At 41.2% G+C, this 18067-nt stretch overlaps 2 protein-coding genes across 33 annotated transcripts in view; one reads left to right on the forward strand and one right to left on the reverse strand.

Annotated features, from left to right (window-relative positions):
- CCDC7 (coiled-coil domain containing 7) overlaps nt 1-18067 on the forward strand; it is a 411675-nt gene that overhangs the window by 45580 nt on the left and 348028 nt on the right. The window lies entirely within an intron of this gene.
- On the reverse strand, nt 14220-14778 carry LOC129136272 (nuclear nucleic acid-binding protein C1D-like). Its single transcript, XM_054660974.2, has one exon. It carries the CDS (start codon nt 14712-14714, stop codon nt 14289-14291), a length of 426 nt encoding a protein of 141 aa, XP_054516949.2. The 5' UTR covers nt 14715-14778; the 3' UTR covers nt 14220-14288.

Below are 18067 nucleotides of genomic sequence, written 5' to 3' on the forward strand. Positions count from 1 at the left end.
CTAGATTTTCTAGTTTATTTATGTAGAGGTGTTTTTAGTATTCTCTGATGGTAGTTTGTATTTCTGTGGGATGGGTGGTGATATCCCCTTTATCATTTTTTATTGCATCTGTTTGATTTTTCTCCCCTTTCTTCTTTATTAATCTGGCTAGCAGTCTATCTATTTTGTTGATCTTTTCAAAAAATCAGCTCCTGGATTCATTGATTTTTTGAAGGGCTTTTTGTGTCTCTATCTCCTTCAGTTCTGCTCCGATCTTAATTATTTCTTGTCTTCTTCTAGCTTTTGAATTTGTTTGCTCTCGCTTCTCTTGTTCTTTTAATTGTGATGTTAGGGTGTCGGTTTTAGATCTTGCCTGCTTTCTCTTGTGGGCATTTAGTGCTATAAATTTCCCTCTACACAGTGCTTTAAATGTGTCCCAGAGATTCTGGTACATTGTGTCTTTATTCTCATTGGTTTCAAAGAACATCTTTATTCCTGCCTTCATTTCATTATGTACCCAGTAGTCATTCAGGAGTAAGTTGTTCAGTTTCCATGTAGTTGTTTGGTTTTGAGTAAGTTTCTTAATCCTGAGTTCTAGTTTGATTGCACTGTGGTCTGAGAGACTTGTTTGTTATGATTTCTGTTCTCTTGCATTTGCTGAGGAGTATTTTACTTCCAATTTTGTGGTCAATTTTAGAATAAGTGCAATGTGGTGTTGAGAAGAATGTATATTCTGTTGATTTGTTGTGGAAAGTTCTGTAGATGTCTATTAGTTCTGCTTGGTCTAGAGCTGAGTTCAAGTCCTGGATATCCTTGTTAATTTTCTGTCTTGTTGATTTGTCTAATATTGACAGTGGGGTGTTAAAGTCTGCCACTATAATTGTGTGGGAGTCTAAGTCTCTTTGTAGGTCTTTAAGGACTTGCTTTATGAATCTGGGTGCTCCTGTATTGGGTACATATATATTTAGGATAGTTAGCTCTTCTTGCTGCATTGATCCCTTTACGATTATGTAATGCCCTTTTCTCTTTTGATTTCTGCTGGTTTAAAGTCTGTTTTATCAGAGACTAGGATTGCAACCCCTGCTTTTTTTTGCTTTCCATTTGCTTGATAAATCTTCCTCCATCCCTTTATTTTGAGCCTATGTGTGTCTTTGCATGTGATATGGTCTCCTGCACACCGACGGGTCTTTACTCTTTGTCCAATTTGCCAGTCTGTGTCTTTTGATTGCGGCATTTAGCTAATTTACATTTAAGGTTAATATTGATCTGTGTGAATTTGAGCTTGTCATTATGATGCTAGCTGGTTATTTTGCCCGTTAGTTGATGCTGTTTCTTCATAGCATCGATGGTCTTTACAATTTGGTATGTTTTTGCAGTGGCTGGTACCGGTTGTTCCTTTCCATGTTTAGTGTTTCCTTTAGGAGCTCGTGTAAAGGCAGGCCTGGTGGTGACAAAATCTCTCAGCATTTGCTTGTCTGTAAAGTATTTTATTTCTCTTTTGCTTAGGAAGCTTAGTTTGGCTGGATATGAAATTCTGGGTTGAAAATTCTTTTCTTTAAGAATGTTGAATATCGGCCCCCAATCTCTTCTGGCTTGCATGTTTTCTGCTGAGAGATCTGCTGTTAGTCTGATGGGCTTCCTTTTGTGGGTAACCTGACCTTTCTCTCTGGCTGCCCTTAACATTTTTTTTTTTTTCATTTCAACCTTGGTGAATCTGACAATTATGTGTCTTGGGGTTGCTCTTCTCGAGGAATATCTTTGTCGTGTTCTCTGTATTTCCTGAATTTGAAAGTTGGCCTGCCTTGCTAGATTGGGGTAGTTCTCCTGTATAATATCCTGAAGAGTGTTTTCCAACTTGGTTCAATTCTCCCTGTCACTTTCAGGTACATGAATCAAATGTAGATTTAGTCTTTTCACATGGTCCCATATTTCTTGGGGGTTTTGTTTGTTTCTTTTTTTTTTTTTTTTTTTTCAGGAGGGAAAAAAAAGCCTATTTAATGAACTCAGGAAAAATGAAGACAAAAGAAACATAAAATGAACATATGGCCTTTTCCATGATACATGCTGTTATTTTATCTGTCTTCTATTACTCTTATGTGTTATTCATCTTTCTTCCAGATTTGCATATTTCTCCATTTATACATAGGAATTGGGGACTTTTAAAAGTTTTTCCCTGTCTCTGATGGATTGGACGATGTTTGCAATTCTAGGAGACATCTGATTATTCTTTCAAAATAAATTTATCAGAAGGAGTTTTGTTCTCTAAAATTATTGTGATTCCAGAATTATCTTCTGCTCTTCTGCTAATAAATCTCCTATCATTGTTTGGTTAATTTATTGGGAAAAAACTTGACATCCTGATGTAATCTTCCTTGTCCTGTGTTTTCCCAACCATGGTCATTATGGGAGAGGGTGACGGGAGAAAGGGCTGGGAAAGAGGGAGCCCTAATGTTGAATCTTTCTTTTTTTTTTTTTTAAATTTTTTTTTAGTGTTTATTGATCATTCTTGGGTGTTTCTCGGAGAGGGGGATTTGGCAGGGTCATAGGACAATAGTGGAGGGAAGGTCAGCAGGTAAACACGTGAACAAAGGTCTCTGGTTTTCCTAGGCAGAGGGCCCTGCCGCCTTCCGCAGTGTTTGTGTCCCTGGGTACTTGAGATGAGGGAGTGGTGATGACTCTTAATGAGTATGCTGCCTTCAAGCATCTGTTTAACAAAGCACATCTTGCACCACCCTTAATCCATTTAACCCTTAGTGGACACAGCACATGTTTCAGAGAGCATGGGGTTGGGGGTAAGGTTATAGATTAACAGCATCCCAAGGCAGAAGAACCTTTCTTAGTACAGAATAAAATGGAGTCTCCTATGTCTACTTCTTTCTACACAGACACAGTAACAATCTGATCTCTCTTTCTTTTCCCCACATTTCCCCCTTTTCTATTTGACAAAACCGCCATCGTCATCATGGCCCGTTCTCAATGAGCTGTTGGGTACACCTCCCAGATGGGGTGGCGGCCGGGCAGAGGGGCTCCCCACTTCCCAGATGGGGCAGCTGGGCAGAGGCACCCCCCACCTCTCGGATGGGGCGGCCCGCCAGGCGGGGGCTGCCCCCCACCTCCTGGACGGGGTGGCCGGCCTGGCGGGGGCTGCCCCCCCACCTCCCGGATGGGGCGGCTGACCAGTGGAGACGCTCTTCACCTCCCGGACGGGGCGGCTTTTGGGCGGAGGGGCTCCTCACTTCTCGGACGGGGCGGCCGGTCAGAGACGCTCCTCACCTCCCAGACGGGGTGGTGGCGGGGCAGAGACACTCCTCAGATCCCAGACGGGGTCGCAGCTGGGCAGAGGCGCTCTTCACATCTCAGAGGGGACAGCGGGGCAGAGGCGCTCCCCACATCCCAGACGATGGGCGGCGGGGCAGAGACGCTCCTCATTTCCTAGACAGGGTGATGGCTAGGAAGAGGCGCTCCTCACTTCCCAGACTGGGCGGCTGGGCAGAGGGGCTCCTCACATCCCAGATGATGGGCAGCCAGGCAGAGACACTCCTCACTTCCTAGATGGGGTGGCGGCCGGGCAGAGGCTGCAATCTCGGCACTTTGGGAGGCCAAGGCAGGCGGCTGGGAGGTGGAGGTTGTAGCGAGCCGAGATCACACCACTGCACTCCAGCCTGGGCAACATTGAGCACTGAGTGAGCGAGACTCCGTCTGCAATCCTGGCACCTCGGGAGGCCGAGGCAGGCAGATCACTCGCGGTCAGGAGCTGGAGACCAGCCCGGCCAACATGGTGAAACCCCGTCTCCACCAAAAAATACGAAAACCAGTCAGGCGTGGCGGTGCGTGCCTGCAATCCCAGGCACTTGGCAGGCTGAGGCAGGAGAATCAGGCAGGGAGGTTGCAGTGAGTCGAGATGGCAGCAGTACAGTCCAGCCTCCGCTCGGCATCAGAGGGAGACCATGCAAAGGGGAGAGGGAGAGGGAGAGGGAGAAGGAGAGGGAGAGGTATTTCTTTCTTTTCACTCTTTTTTTGTCTAATCTTGCCTTCTTGCTTTATTTCATTGAGTTGATCTTCAATCTCTGATATCCTTTCTTCCGCTTGATCAATTTGGCTATTGATACTTGTGTATGCTTCACAAAGTTCTCGTCCTGTGTTTTTCAGCTCCATCAGGTCATTTATGTTCTTCTCTAAACTGGGTATTCTAGTTAGCAATTCCTGTAACCTTTTTTCAAGGTTCTTAGCTTCCTGGCATTGGGTTAGAACATGTTCCTTTAGCTCAGAGGAGTTTGTTATTACCCACCTTCTGAAGCATACTTCTGTCAATTCGTCAAACTCATTCTCCATCCAGTTTTATTCCCTTGCTGGTGAGCAGTTGTGATCCTTTGCAGTAGAAGAGGTGTTCTGGTTTTTGGAATTTTCAGCCTTTTTATGCTGGTTTCTCCCCATCTTCATGGATTTATCTACATTTGGTCTGTGAGGTTGGTGATGTTGATACTATTCCTTTCTGTTTGTTAGTATTCTTTCTAACAGGCCCCTCTGCTGCAGGTCTGCTGGAGTTTGCTGGAGGTCCACTCCAGACCCTGTTTGCCTGGGTATCACCAGCAGAGGCTGTAGAACAACAAAGATTGCTGCCTGTTCCTCCCTCTGGAAGCTTCATCTCAGAGGGGCACCAGCCAGATGCCAGCCAGAGCTCTCCTGTATGAGGTGTCTATTGGCCCCTACTGGGAGGTATCTCCCAGTCTGGATACGTGGATGGTCAGGGACCCACTTGAGAAGGCAGTCTGTCCGTTGTCAGAGCTTGAACACTTTGCTGGGAGAACTGCTCCTCTCTTCGGAGCTGTCAGGCAGGGATGTTTAAGTCTGCTAAAGCTGTGCCCACAGTCACCCCTTCCCCCAGGTGCTCTGTCCCAGGGAGCTGCGGTGGGCTCCAACCAGTTCGAACTTCCTGGCGGCTTTGTTTACACTGTAAGGTAAAACCACCTACTCAAGCCTCAGCAATGGCGGATGCCCCTCCCCCTACCAAGGTCGAGTATCCCAGGTTGACCTTAGACTGCTGTGCTAGCAGAGAGAATTTCAAGCCAGTGGATCTTAGTTTGCTGCACTCTGTGGGGGTGGGACCCGTTAAGCCAGGCACCAAGAGAATTTCCTGGTCTGGCGGTGGTGAAGACCATGGGAAAAGCGCAGTGTCTGGGCCAGAATGCACCATTTCTCCCAGTACAGTCTCTCATGGCTTCCCTTGGCTAGGGAAGGGAAATCCCCTGACCCCTTGCACTTCCCAGGTGAGGCAACACCCCACCCTGCTTCAGCTCACCCTCCATGGGCTGCATCCAGTGTCCAGCCAGTCCTATTGAGATGTACTGGGTACCTCAGTTGGAAATGTAGGAATCATCCACCTTCTGTGTTGATCTCGCTGGGAGCTGCAGACTGGAGCTGTTCCTATTTGGCCATCTTTTTGGCTATATCTGTTTTGATGCTAGGGTCATGCAGTTTTGATTACTATAGCTTTGTGTATTAGATTTTGAGATAGTGTGATGCCTCCACCTTTGTTCTTTTTGCTTATGATTGCTTTGGCTACTCAGGGTCTTTTGTGGTCCCATATGAATTTTAGGATCTATTTTTATTTCTGTGAAAAATGTCATTGAAATTTTCCTAGGGATTACATTGAATCTGTAGGTTATTTTGGGTAGCATGAACATTTTAATGATATTGTTTCAACTCATGAATATGGGATGTATTTTCAATTCTTTGTGTGTTCTTCAATTTATTTCATCAACATCTTATAGTTTTCAGTGCAACAGATCTTTCACTTCTTTGATTAAGTGTATTCCCAAGTATTTTATTTCTTTTTATGCTATTATAAATGGGATTGTTTTCTTGCCTTCTTTTTTAGATAGTTTGTTGTTAATTTATAGAAACACAACTGATTTTTATATTGGTTTTTGTATCCTGCAACTTTGTTGAATTCATTTGTTCTGCAAGTTTTTGGGGACATCTTTAGAGTTTTCTATATAGGAAAGTATATCATCTGGAAACAAATATGATTTTACTTATTCTTTTTCTATTTTGATGCATTTTATTTGTTTTTGTTGACTAATTGCCCTGGCGTGGACTTCTAGTACTATGTTGAATAGAAGTGGTGAGAGTGGGTATCCTTGTTTTTGATCTTAGAAGAAAAGCTTTCAACTTTTCACTGTTGAGTATAATAATGTTAGCTATGGGGTTCTGATATATGGATTTTATTATATTAAGGTACATTCCTTCTATACCTATTTATTGATGGGTCTTATTATGAAAGGATGTTGAATTTTGTCAAATGCTTTTTCTGCATCTTATGATCATATGGTTTTGTCTTTCATTCTGCTAATATGATGCCCAACATTTATTGATTTGCTGAATCATCCTTGCACTCCAGGGATAAATTCCACTTGATCATGGTGAATGATCCCTTTAATGTACTGTTAAATTTGTTTTGCTAGTATTGTGTTGAAGATTTTTACATCTATATTCATCAGGGATAATTTTCTTTTCTTGTGATGTCCATGTCTGACTTTGTTATCAGGGTGATTAATGAAGACTTGTGAAATAGTTTGGAAGTATTTCTTCCTCTTCAAGATTTTCGAAGAGTTTGAGAAGGATTGTATTAGTTCTTCTTTAAATATTTGGTAGAATTCAGCCATGAAGCCAGGAAGTCTTGGGCATTTCTTTGATAGGAGATTTTTTTATTATTGATTGACTCTTCTTGGTCATTATTGGTCTTTTCAGATTTTCTATTTCTTCAGTCTTGGTAGGTTGTATGTTTCCAGGAATTTACTAATTTTCTTCTAGATTGTTCAGTTTGTTAGAATGTAATTTGTTTGTGGTAGTTTCTTATTATCTTTTTTTTATTTCTATGGTATCGGTTGTAATGTCTCATTTTTCTTTACTGAGGTTATTTGGGCCTTCTCTCTCTTTTTTCTTAGTCCAGCTAAAGATTTGCTGATTTTATCTTTTCAGAAAACTTTTAGTTTTGTTAACCTTTTCTGTTGTTTTTCTAGTCTCTATTATTTATTGCTGTTTTTTTTTTTTTTTTTTGAGATGGAGTTTTGCTCTGTCACCCAGGCTGGAGTGCAGTGGCGCGATCTTGGCTCACTGCAAGCTCCGCCTCCCGGGTTCACGCCATTCTCCTGCCTCAGCCTCCTGAGTAGCTGAGACTACAGGTGCCTGCCACAACGCCCGGCTAATTTTTTGTATTTTTAGTAGAGATGGGGTTTCACCGTGTTAGCCAGGATGGTCTTGATCTGACCTTGTGATCTGCCTGCCTCGGCCTCCCAAAGTGCTGGGATTACAGGCATGAGCCACCACGCCCGGCCTATTTCTGCTCTTTGTAATTTTCTTCCTTCTATGAACTATTGGCTTAATTTGTTATTTTTCTAGTTCTTTGGTGTATCACATTAGGTTATTTATTTGAGATCATTATTTCTTTTTTAAGTAGACATCTATTGCAATAAACTTCCCACTTAGAACTGCTTTTGCTGCATTTCATGAGTTTTAGTATGTTGTATTTCCATTTTTGTTTGTCTGAAGATACTTTCTGATTTCCCTTTGGATTTCTTTTTTGACTCATCATTTGTTTAGGAGTGTGTTAATTTCTACATATTTGTGAATTTTTCCAGTTTTTCTCCTGTCATTGATTTCTAGTTTCAAATTATTGTCATTGGAAAATATACTTGATATGACTTCAGTCTTCTTAAGTATATTAAGACATGTTTTGTGGTCTAACACATAATGTATCATGGGAAATATTTCATATTCACTCAAGGAGAACGTATGTTCTGCTGCTGTTGGGTGGAATGTTTTGTATGTGTCAATTAGGTCCATTTGGCCTAAAGTATTGTTCAAGTCCAATGTTTCCATATTCATTTGTTGTCTGGATGAACTGTCTATTGTTGTAAATGAGGCATTACTGTAAATAGGCTATTATTATATTGCTGTCTGTCTCTCGATTCAGATCTATTAATAGTTGCTGTATGTATTCAGGTAGTCTTATCTCGATGCATATTATTTAAAATTGTTATAACCTCTTGATGGATTGACCCCTTTATAATTTTTTTTATGGCCAGCTAATTTTTATTTATTTATTTATTTATTTTGTAGTATTTATTGATCATTCTTGGGTGTTTCTCGGAGAGGGGGATGTGGCAGGGTCATAGGATAATAGTGGAGAGAAGGTCAGCAGATAAACACATGAACAAAGGTCTCTGGTTTTCCTAGGCAGAGGTCCCTGTGGCCTTCCGCAGTGTTTGTGTCCCTGGGTACTTGAGATTAGGGAGTGGTGATGACTCTTAACGAGCATGCTGCCTTCAAGCATCTGTTTAACAAAGCACATCTTGCACCGCCCTTAATCCATTTAATCCTGAGTTGACACAGCACATGTTTCAGAGAGCACGGGGTTGGGGGTAAGGTTATAGATCAACAGCATCCCAAGGCAGAAGAATTTTTCTTAGTACAGAACAAAAATGGAGTCTCCTATGTCTACTTCTTTCTACACAGACACAGTAACAATCTGATCTCTCTTTCTTTTCCCCACATTTCCCCCTTTTCTTTTCGACAAAACCGCCATCGTCATCATGGCTCGTTCTCGATGGTCGCTGTCTCTTCGGAGCTGTTGGGTACACCTCCCAGATGGGGCGGCCGGGCAGAGGCACTTCTCACTTCCCAGACGGGGCAGCCGGGCAGAGGCGCTCCTCACATCCCAGATGATGGGTGGCTGGGCAGAGGCGCTCCTCACTTCCCAGATGATGGGCGGGTGGGCAGAGGCGCTCCTCAGTTCCCAGACGGGGCTGCCAGTCAGAGGCGCTCCTTGCCTCCCAGACAGGGTAGCGGCTGGGCAGAGGTGCTCCTCACATCCCAGACGGGGCGGCCGGGCAGAGGCGCTCCTCACATCCCAGACGGGGCGGCCGGGCAGAGGCGCTCCTCACTTCCCAGACAGGGCGGCCAGGCAGAGGCGCTCCTCACTTCCCATTCGGGGCGGCCGGGCAGAGACGCTCCTCAGTTCCTAGATGGGGTGGCGGCCGGGCAGAGGTGCTCCTCACTTCCCAGACAGGGCGGCCAGGCAGAGGCGCTGCTCACTTCCCATTCGGGGCAGCCAGGCAGAGGCGCTCCTCACTTCCCATTCGGGGCAGCCGGGCAGAGGCGCTCCTCACTTCCCATTCGGGGCGGCCGGGCAGAGGCACTCCTCACTTCCTCCCAGACGGGGCGGCCGGGCAGAGGCACTCCTCACTTCCCAGACAGGGCGGCCGGGCAGAGGCGCTCCTCACATCCCAGACGATGGGCGGCCAGGCAGAGACGCTCCTCACTTCCTAGATGGGGTGGCGGCCGGGCAGAGGCGCTCCTCACTTCCCAGACGGGGCGGCCGGGCAGAGGGGCTCCTCACATCCCAGACGATGGGCAGCCAGGCAGAGACGCTGCTCACTTCCTAGACGGGGTGGCAGGCGGGCAGAAGCTGTAATCTTAGCACTTTGGGAGGCCAAGGCAGGCGGCTGGGAGGTGGAGGTTGTAGCGAGCCGAGATCACGCCACTGCACTCCAGCCTGGGCAACATTGAGCATTGAGTGAGCGAGACTCCGTCTGCAATCCCAGCACCTCGGGAGGCTGAGGGGGGCAGATCACCCAAGGCCAGGAGCTGGAGACCAGCCCGGTCAACATGGCGAAACCCCGTCTCCACCAAAAATACAAAAATCAGTCAGTAGTGGCGGTGTGTGCCTGGAATCCCATGTACTCGGTGGGCCAAGGCAGGAGAATCACGGGAGCCTGAGGCAGGGAGGTTGCAGCGAGCCGAGATCATGGCAGTACAGTCCAGGCTCGGCAAGAGAGGGAGACCGTAGAAAGAAAGGGGAGAGGGAGAGGGAGAGGCGACCCCTTTATAATTATATAACGACCTTCTTTGTCTCATGAGGCAGCTAATAACTTAAAATCTCTCTTCTTATATAAGTATAGCCACTCGTGCCTTCTTTTGGTTTTGATTTGCATGGAGTATCTTTTTCCATCCCTTCACTTTTAGCTTTTGTGTGTTCCGGGCTGGAGTGCAGTGGCGCAATCTCAGGTCACTGCAACTTCTGCCTCCCGGGTTCAAGTGATTCTCCTGTGTCAGCCTCCTGAGTAGCTGGGACTACAAGTGCGCGCCACCACACCCAGCTAATTTTTGTATTTTTAGTAGAGACGGGGTTTCACCATGTTGGCCAAGATGGTCTCGATCTCTTGACCTTGTGATCCGCCCACCATGGCCTCCCAAAGTGCTGGGATTACAGGCATGAGCCACCGCGCCAGGCCTGTGTGTTCTTAAAGTTTATGTGAGTCTCTTGTGGGCAGCATGTAGTTGGGTTCTTAAAAAAAAAAATCCATTCAGCCACTTGACATGTTTTTGTTGGAGATTTAATCAATTTACACTTAAATATACATTCAAAGTAATTATTTATATGTAAGGACTTACTATTACCATTTTGTTTTTTGAGTTGGATTCTCACTCTGTTGCCCAGGCTGGAGTGCAGTGGTGCAATCTTGGCTTACTGCAGCCTCTGCCTCCTGGGTTCAAGCAATTCTCCTGCCTTAGCCTCCTGAGTAGCTGGAATTACAGGCACCTGCCACTACGCCTGGCTAATTTTTGTATTTCTAGTAGAGATGCAGTTTCTCCATGTTGACCAGGCTGGTCTTGAACTCCTGACCTCAGGTGATCCACTACCTCGGCCTCCCAAAGTGCTGTGATTACAGGCATGAGCCACTGTGCATGGCTCACTGTTACCATTTTGAAGGACGGTAATCATATGATCAATTCAATGATGCAGAAACAGCATTTCGCAGCATTCAAAATCTTTTCATAGCAAAAACTTACAACAAATTAGGTATACAAGGAATTTTCCCCACATAAAAAGGCCATATTAGCCTACAGCTAACATTACACTCAGTGGTGAAAAGTTGAAGACTTTTTCTCTAATAACAGGAAAAAGACAAGGATGCCTGCTCTTACCAATTCTATTCAATGTAGTACCAGAAGTCAAATGTAGTAGCCAAGCAATTAGTCAAGAAAAAGAAATTAAAGGTATCCAAATCAGAATAGAAGAAGTAAAATCATGTGTTTATAGATGACATGAGTTCATATATAGAAAACCCTAAGGATGCTTCCCCCACCCCCATCAAATGTAGAATGGTGCCACTTCCAAAACTCTTAGAACTAATAAATGAATTCAGTAAAGTTGCAGGTTACAAAATCAGCATCCCCAAATCAGTTGTGTTTCTACACACTAACAATAACTGTGAAGAAGAAAACATTTAGAGTAGCATGAAAAGAAATGAAATATTTAAGAATAAATTTAACCAAGGAAGTAAAAGATATGCACACAGAAAACTATAAAACACATGAGATATATTGAAGAAGACACAAAGAAATTGGACAATATTGTATGTTCATGGATTCGAAGAGTTAATACTGTTGTAAATAAGTCCATGTACCCAAAGTGATCTACAGATTCTGTGTGAATCCTATGAAAATACCAATGACATTTTTCACAGACATAAAACAAATCCTAAAATTCATATGCAATTTCAAAAGGCCTTGAATAGCCAAAGCAAATTTTAGCAAGACTAGTAAGGCTGGAAGCACATTACTTTCTTATTTTTTTTTTTGAGACGGAGTCTCACTCTGTCGCCCAGGCTGGAGTGCAATGGCACCATCTCAGCTCACTGCAACCTCCTTCTCCCAGGTTTAAGCAATCAAGCAATTCTCCTGCCTCAGCCTCCCAAGTAGCTGGGATTACAAGCGCTGCCACCATGCCTGGCTAATTTTTTTGTATTTTTAGTAGAGACGGGGTTTTACCATGTTGGCCAGGCTGGTTTTGAACTGCTGACCTCAAGCAATCTTCCCGCCTTGGCCTCCCAAAGTGCTAGGATTACAGGCATGAGCCACTGCGCCTGGCATTTTTTTTTTTTTTTTCTTTTGAAATGGAGTCTTGTTCTGTCACCCAGGCTGGAGTGCAGTGCCGTGATCTTGGCTCACTGCAACCTCTGCCTCCTGGGTTTGAGTGATTCTCCTGCCTCAGCCTCCTGAGTAGCTTCAGATGATCCACCTGCCTCAACCTCCCAAAGTGTTGGGATTACAGGCCTGAGCCACTGCACCTGGCCCTTACTTTCTGATTTCAAATTATGTTTTAAAGCTACAGTAATTAATACAGTATGGTACTGGCATAAAATCAGACATATAGACCCATGAAACAGATTAGCAAGCGCAGAAACAAACCCAAGCATATGGACAAGTGATCTTCAACAATAGTGTCAGAAATAAACAATGGGGAAAGGATAGTATCTCCAACAAATGATACTGGGAAAAGTGGATCTCCATATGCAAAAGAATGATGTTGGACCTTCATGCCATGCATAAAAATCAATTCAAAATGCATTAAAAACTTACCTGTATGAGCTGAAACCGTAAAACTCCTCGACGAAAACATAGGAAATAAGCTCCATGACATTGGTCTGGGGCAATGATTTTTTTGGATATTACACCAAAAAAAAAAAACAGGAAAAAAAGCAAGAATAAACAACTGAGATTACATCAAACTTAAAAGTCCTGCCTAAAAAAGGAAATAATAAAATGAAATGGAAAACTATGGAATGGGAGAAAATATTTTCAAACTGTACATCTGATAATGGGTTAATACAAAAAATATACAGGGGACTCATACAACTGAATTGAAGATAAAAAGTAATTAAAGGACTTGAATAGATATTTTTCCAAAGAAGACATACAAATATACATGGGTATGGGAAAAGGTACTTTATATCACCAATCATCAGAGAAATGTAAATCAAAATCACAATGAAATAATACATCATACTTGTTAGGTTGGCTGTTATTAAGAAAAAATGGTAACAATTATTAGCAAGGATTTGGAGAAAAGGGAACCCTTCAACACTACTGGTGGGAATGTAAATTGGTAGAGCCATTATGGAAAACAGTATGGAAGTGCATAAAAATTTAAAATAGAACTACCATATGACCCATAAATGCCACTTCTGGGTATGTATCCAAAGGAACTTAAATCAATATGTCAGGGGGATATCTGCACTCCCATTTTCATTGCAGTAGCCAAAATATGGAAACAACTTAAGTATCCATAATGGATGAATGGATATAATGTGCCTATGCATACAACAGAATATTATTCACCCTTAAGAAATTAGAAAATCCTTCCATTTGTGACAACATGGATGGACCTGGAAGGCATTATGTTAAGTGAAAGAATCCAGGCACAGAAAGCAAAATAATTTAGGAGCTGGAAAGGTGTAGGCTAAAATGCACAAAGTTTCAGTTTTCCAAGATAAATAAGCTTTGTAGATCTATTATACAGCAGAATTCCCATAGTGAACAATACTGCATTGTATACTTAAAATTTTCTAAGAGGGTAGGTGTTTTGTTAATTTTTCTTAATAGCAACAGCAGCAGCAGAAATCATGACAAACAATTATGGTATTAATGAGGGCAGACGGAAACATTTGGAAGTGAGGATCTCTTTGTGGCCTTGATGATGATGATAATTTCATGGGTATATTCATATCCCCAATTCATTGGGATAGATACAATAAAAATGTATAGCTTTTTTTTGTTGTTGTTTTTATACAACATTTTCAGCCTTTATTGAGAGTACAGTCATCATGCCAAAATTCATCCATCAACATACAACCTTATTTCCCATCTAAAGTTAATGAGAATGTATTTTATTTTAAATGGGACATAGAGGCAACATGCCAAGAATTAAAGTACAACCATAAAGTTTTAGTTTCACACTTTGAATATCAACAAAGCAGTAATTCCTAAAATCATGAAAACATGATAAAGTATCTATACAGAAAAAAATGAACATTTAAGTCATTTCATGCTTTCTTAATATCATATAGTGAAAACAGATGTACCTATAATTTCAGCCTGCAGATAGCATACTTCATAAGGTCATTATTCATTTAAAATAGTACAAATGTTTACAAAGAACATTTCACTTAAATTTCACAGCTGCTTATAAAATGGTACTTGCAAGACTGACCTATATAAAGAAATAAGAGTCTCATCAAAAGAGATGGTAAATTATAAATATATAATATATCACAATGTTAAAATCCTCAGTGCAAATCAATAAAGATAATGATCTTTGGAGAGGAAAGTATTTAGCTTTACATATTTACTGTGAATTTACATATTAATAAGAAACACATTTAAACCTTGCCCTGCCACAGAATTATTTTGTGGGGGGGAAAAAAGATGTACTTTTTGAATATGTGTACATCAAAACCAAAAAGTTAACTTTTACTTTTTCCTTTATTGGCAACTTTTGATGCATTTTTTGGTTTTGGTTCCCAGAGGGCATTTTTTACAAATCTTGAAGCTGCACCTCTGTCCAGCTTGCCAGCCTTTTTCTTGTCTGTTATTTCCTTGACTCTGTTCATACATACTCTGATTCTTTCCAATTCCTGTTTTACTGGATGTTCCTTAGGATTAACTCCTTGGGTTGCCAAATAAACCCAAAACATTGAATTTAACGTGTATGCAGAAACCAAATCCACTTTTGCTTGTTCAAGTGGATCCAACTTCTGCAACAACTCATTTCTAGAAACAGACATCATGGTCTTCAGCATCTCATCCACAGCACCAATGGAATTCTCAAACGCTGACAAATACTCGTGAATTTCTACTGGATAGTGTTCATTAATTTCTTCACCTGCCATTATGGCTGACTCACGGCCTTCGACTCCAGTCTCCCGGAAAGCGGTCGGGCAACGATGACGACAATGACGCGCCGGCTCTGCCCGCGCCACGAGCGGCGCTTTCCGATGATCTCACCAATGTATAGCTTTTTATACACAAATTACATACCAATAAAGTGATTTAAAAGTGTAGGATAAAATATAGAAACTGGGATTTTATTAAATTATTATGCATAAATTTATATAGTAGCAGGATAGGACAATCATGTTGGTCTTTGGGGGAGCTAATAGACATATTCTTCAGGATCTTGTCAGTGCATTGTCTAGCTGTTCACCTGTGCATAATGAGAAATAAATAAATAGGCATAGATCTAGAGGGCCTTGAAATTCTTTTGTAATTGTGGGACAAATTGAGATCTCAATTAGATATTGATTTGTAAGATGGTTTGTGAAGATATGATTCCTTTTTGGTGAACAGAATGCTTAGAACTAGTGTTCAGTCTTAGAGATGAAGTTGTTAAGTTAGATAAGAACAATGTACATTACCTGAATCATGTGGTCTGGACAGGAAAGCAGTCCTGTTAAGAATTCCATCATGACATTTTTCTAGGGAGGCATAGATGTTACAAGTGAAGGTAATAGGCTGTTTTGCCTTTCAAAGCGTCTTTAGCCCAAGTGCATGCATCACAAATAGTTACCTTATGTCAGAATTGGAATCATAATAATTCTAACATGGCAAATTCACATTTGTGAATGAATTTCAGTGATTAGCTAGGGCATAGGCAAGGCAAAGGCATCCATGTGGTTAAAAAGTAATGAGAGATTCTGAATTCACATCATTTAAAAAAGTAACATTGATTACAGACCGAAATGTAAGAAAATAAAACCATAAAAAGGGAGGGAATTCAACTCTCAAAACTAAAAACACCTCGTTCAAAATTGAAACAAAGTTACAAGGTAAGCAGTAGACTGGGAGAAAAGATTTGTACTCATACAATAGAAAAAAGGAGTACTAATAAGAATCTGTAACTCCCTAAAAACACATAAGAAAAATAGGCAAAGTATATAAAGAGGAGGTAACTAAGGGAAAGACAAAAAAATTGGCCAATAAACATTTTAAGAGATGCTCAGTCTCACTGTGATCAGGGAAGATATAAGACAAAGCCATGACTTTTTTGTCTACAAAATTTAGAAGTTTTCTAATATCAACTATTGGCAGAGAGGTAGTGGAATGAATACTCTTACCATGCTAGTATAATAGAAATTTCCCCCTTTCGAGGACAATTTAGCACAGTTTAGTAATAACAAAAGTGTATGCCATGTTATATAGCAAATCTCTTTTTATCTACTCTCGGGAAAGGAGTACAATGTGCTCAAGAAAGCATATAAAAGGAATTTTTTTTGCATCAGTGCGATGGTAGCAAAACTAGAAAGAACCTGTTTTTGTTAGTAGGAGTATGGGTCAATAATCTATGGTAAATGGATAATAAGGGAATACTATGAATAACTATGTGACCACAAATTAGATAACTTAGATGATATGTATCTCTAGAAAAACCCAAACTAAACTGTATCAAGAAGAACAAGAACATGTGACTGAACTTATAAGTAGTAAAAGATTTAATTAGTAATTAAACATATTCCCACCAAGAAATGCTTAGGCCAGATGACTTCACTTTTTAATCCTGTCAAATATTTAAAGAAGAGTTAATACCAGGCCTGTACAAACTCTTCTAAAAAATTAAAGAGTTCACACTTCTCAATTCATTCTATGAGATTAGTGTTACTCTGATACCAAAATTAGACAATCACAAGAACATAAATATGATATTTATTTTCAGAAGATAAATATGTGTTATGAATATGAACATGAAAATCCTTACCAAAATACTAGCAAACTGAATCCAACAGCATATAAAAAAGATTATATATGATGAACATGTGAGATTTATTTTAGGAATGCAAGGTTGATTTAAAATGCAGGTATCAATTTACATAATGTGTAATATTGATTAAATAAAGGAGAAAAAATTACATCAGTTCGCTAGATTCAGTAAATGCACTTGACAAAATTCCACATCTTTTTATGATACAAAGTTCCACAAACCAGGAATAGAAGGAAACTTCCTTAACCTGATGAAGGCCATTTACAAACCCCATAGCCAACATCATACTCAGTGGTGAGAATGAATAATTTCTCTGTATGATCAGGAACAAGACAAGACATTCACTTCTATTCATCATTATAGTGGAGGTTCTAGCAAGGGCAATTATGGAAGAAAAGGAAATAAAAGTGTTTGCATTGGTGAGGAAGAAGTAAAACTACCTCTATTTGCAAATGACATGATTTTAGATATAAAAACATCCTGAGTTCTGCTAAAACCTATTGGAAGTAATGAATGAATTCATCAAGGCTGCAATATACACGATCAATAAACAAAAACAATTTGTATTTCTGTACACTAGCTGTTATGGGTTGAATTGTATCCCCTCAAAAGATATGTTGAAGTTCTCACCCCCTGCTACCTCAGGGTGACCTTATTTGGAAACAGGGTTATTCCCGATATTATTAGTTGAGATGAGGTCATACTGGAGTAGGATGGGCCCTTAATCCAACGTGACTAATGTCCTTATAGGAATTGGAAAAGACAGATAAACATGGAGGAAAGACTGCTAATGTAAAGATAGAGGCAGAGATTGGATTTATTCTGCCACAATCCAAAGAATGCCAGGGACTAACAGTGGCTAGAATAGGCATGGTGGTTTCCTTCCCCAGATATTTCAGAGGGAGCATGGCTGTGCCAACACTTTAATTTTGGATTTCAAGTCACCAGGCTGTGAGAAAATAAATTCTTGTTGTTTTAAATCACCCATATGTGGTCCTTTATTACTACAGCCCTAGGAAACGAATACACTAACTATGAACATTTCAAAAGTGAAATAAAGAAAACAATTCCATTTATAATAGCACCAAAGAGATCATACCTGAATTTAAAAGAAATGCAAGACTTGGGCACTGAAACTACAAAACATCATTGAAAGAACTTAAAGAACACCTACAGAAATGGATAGATATCTCATCTTCATAGACTGTTAAACTTAATATTTTTTATTTTCTTTTTAAGAGACAGGGTCTCACTCTGTCACCCAGGCTGGTGTGCAGTGATGCAATCATAGCTCACTTCAGCTGCTAACTCCTAGGCCCAAGGCATCTTCCTGCCTCAGCCTTCTAAGCAGCTAGGACTACAGGCATGCACCACCATGCCTGGCAATTAAAAAAATTTTTTTGTAGGGACAGGGTCTTGCTGTGTTGCCTAGGCTCGTCTTGAACTCCAGGCTTCAAGTGATCCTCCTGCCTTGGCCTCCCAAAGTTC

The sequence above is a fragment of the Pan troglodytes genome, chromosome 8 (genome assembly GCF_028858775.2).
Source record: "Pan troglodytes isolate AG18354 chromosome 8, NHGRI_mPanTro3-v2.0_pri, whole genome shotgun sequence".
NCBI lineage: Eukaryota > Metazoa > Chordata > Mammalia > Primates > Hominidae > Pan > Pan troglodytes.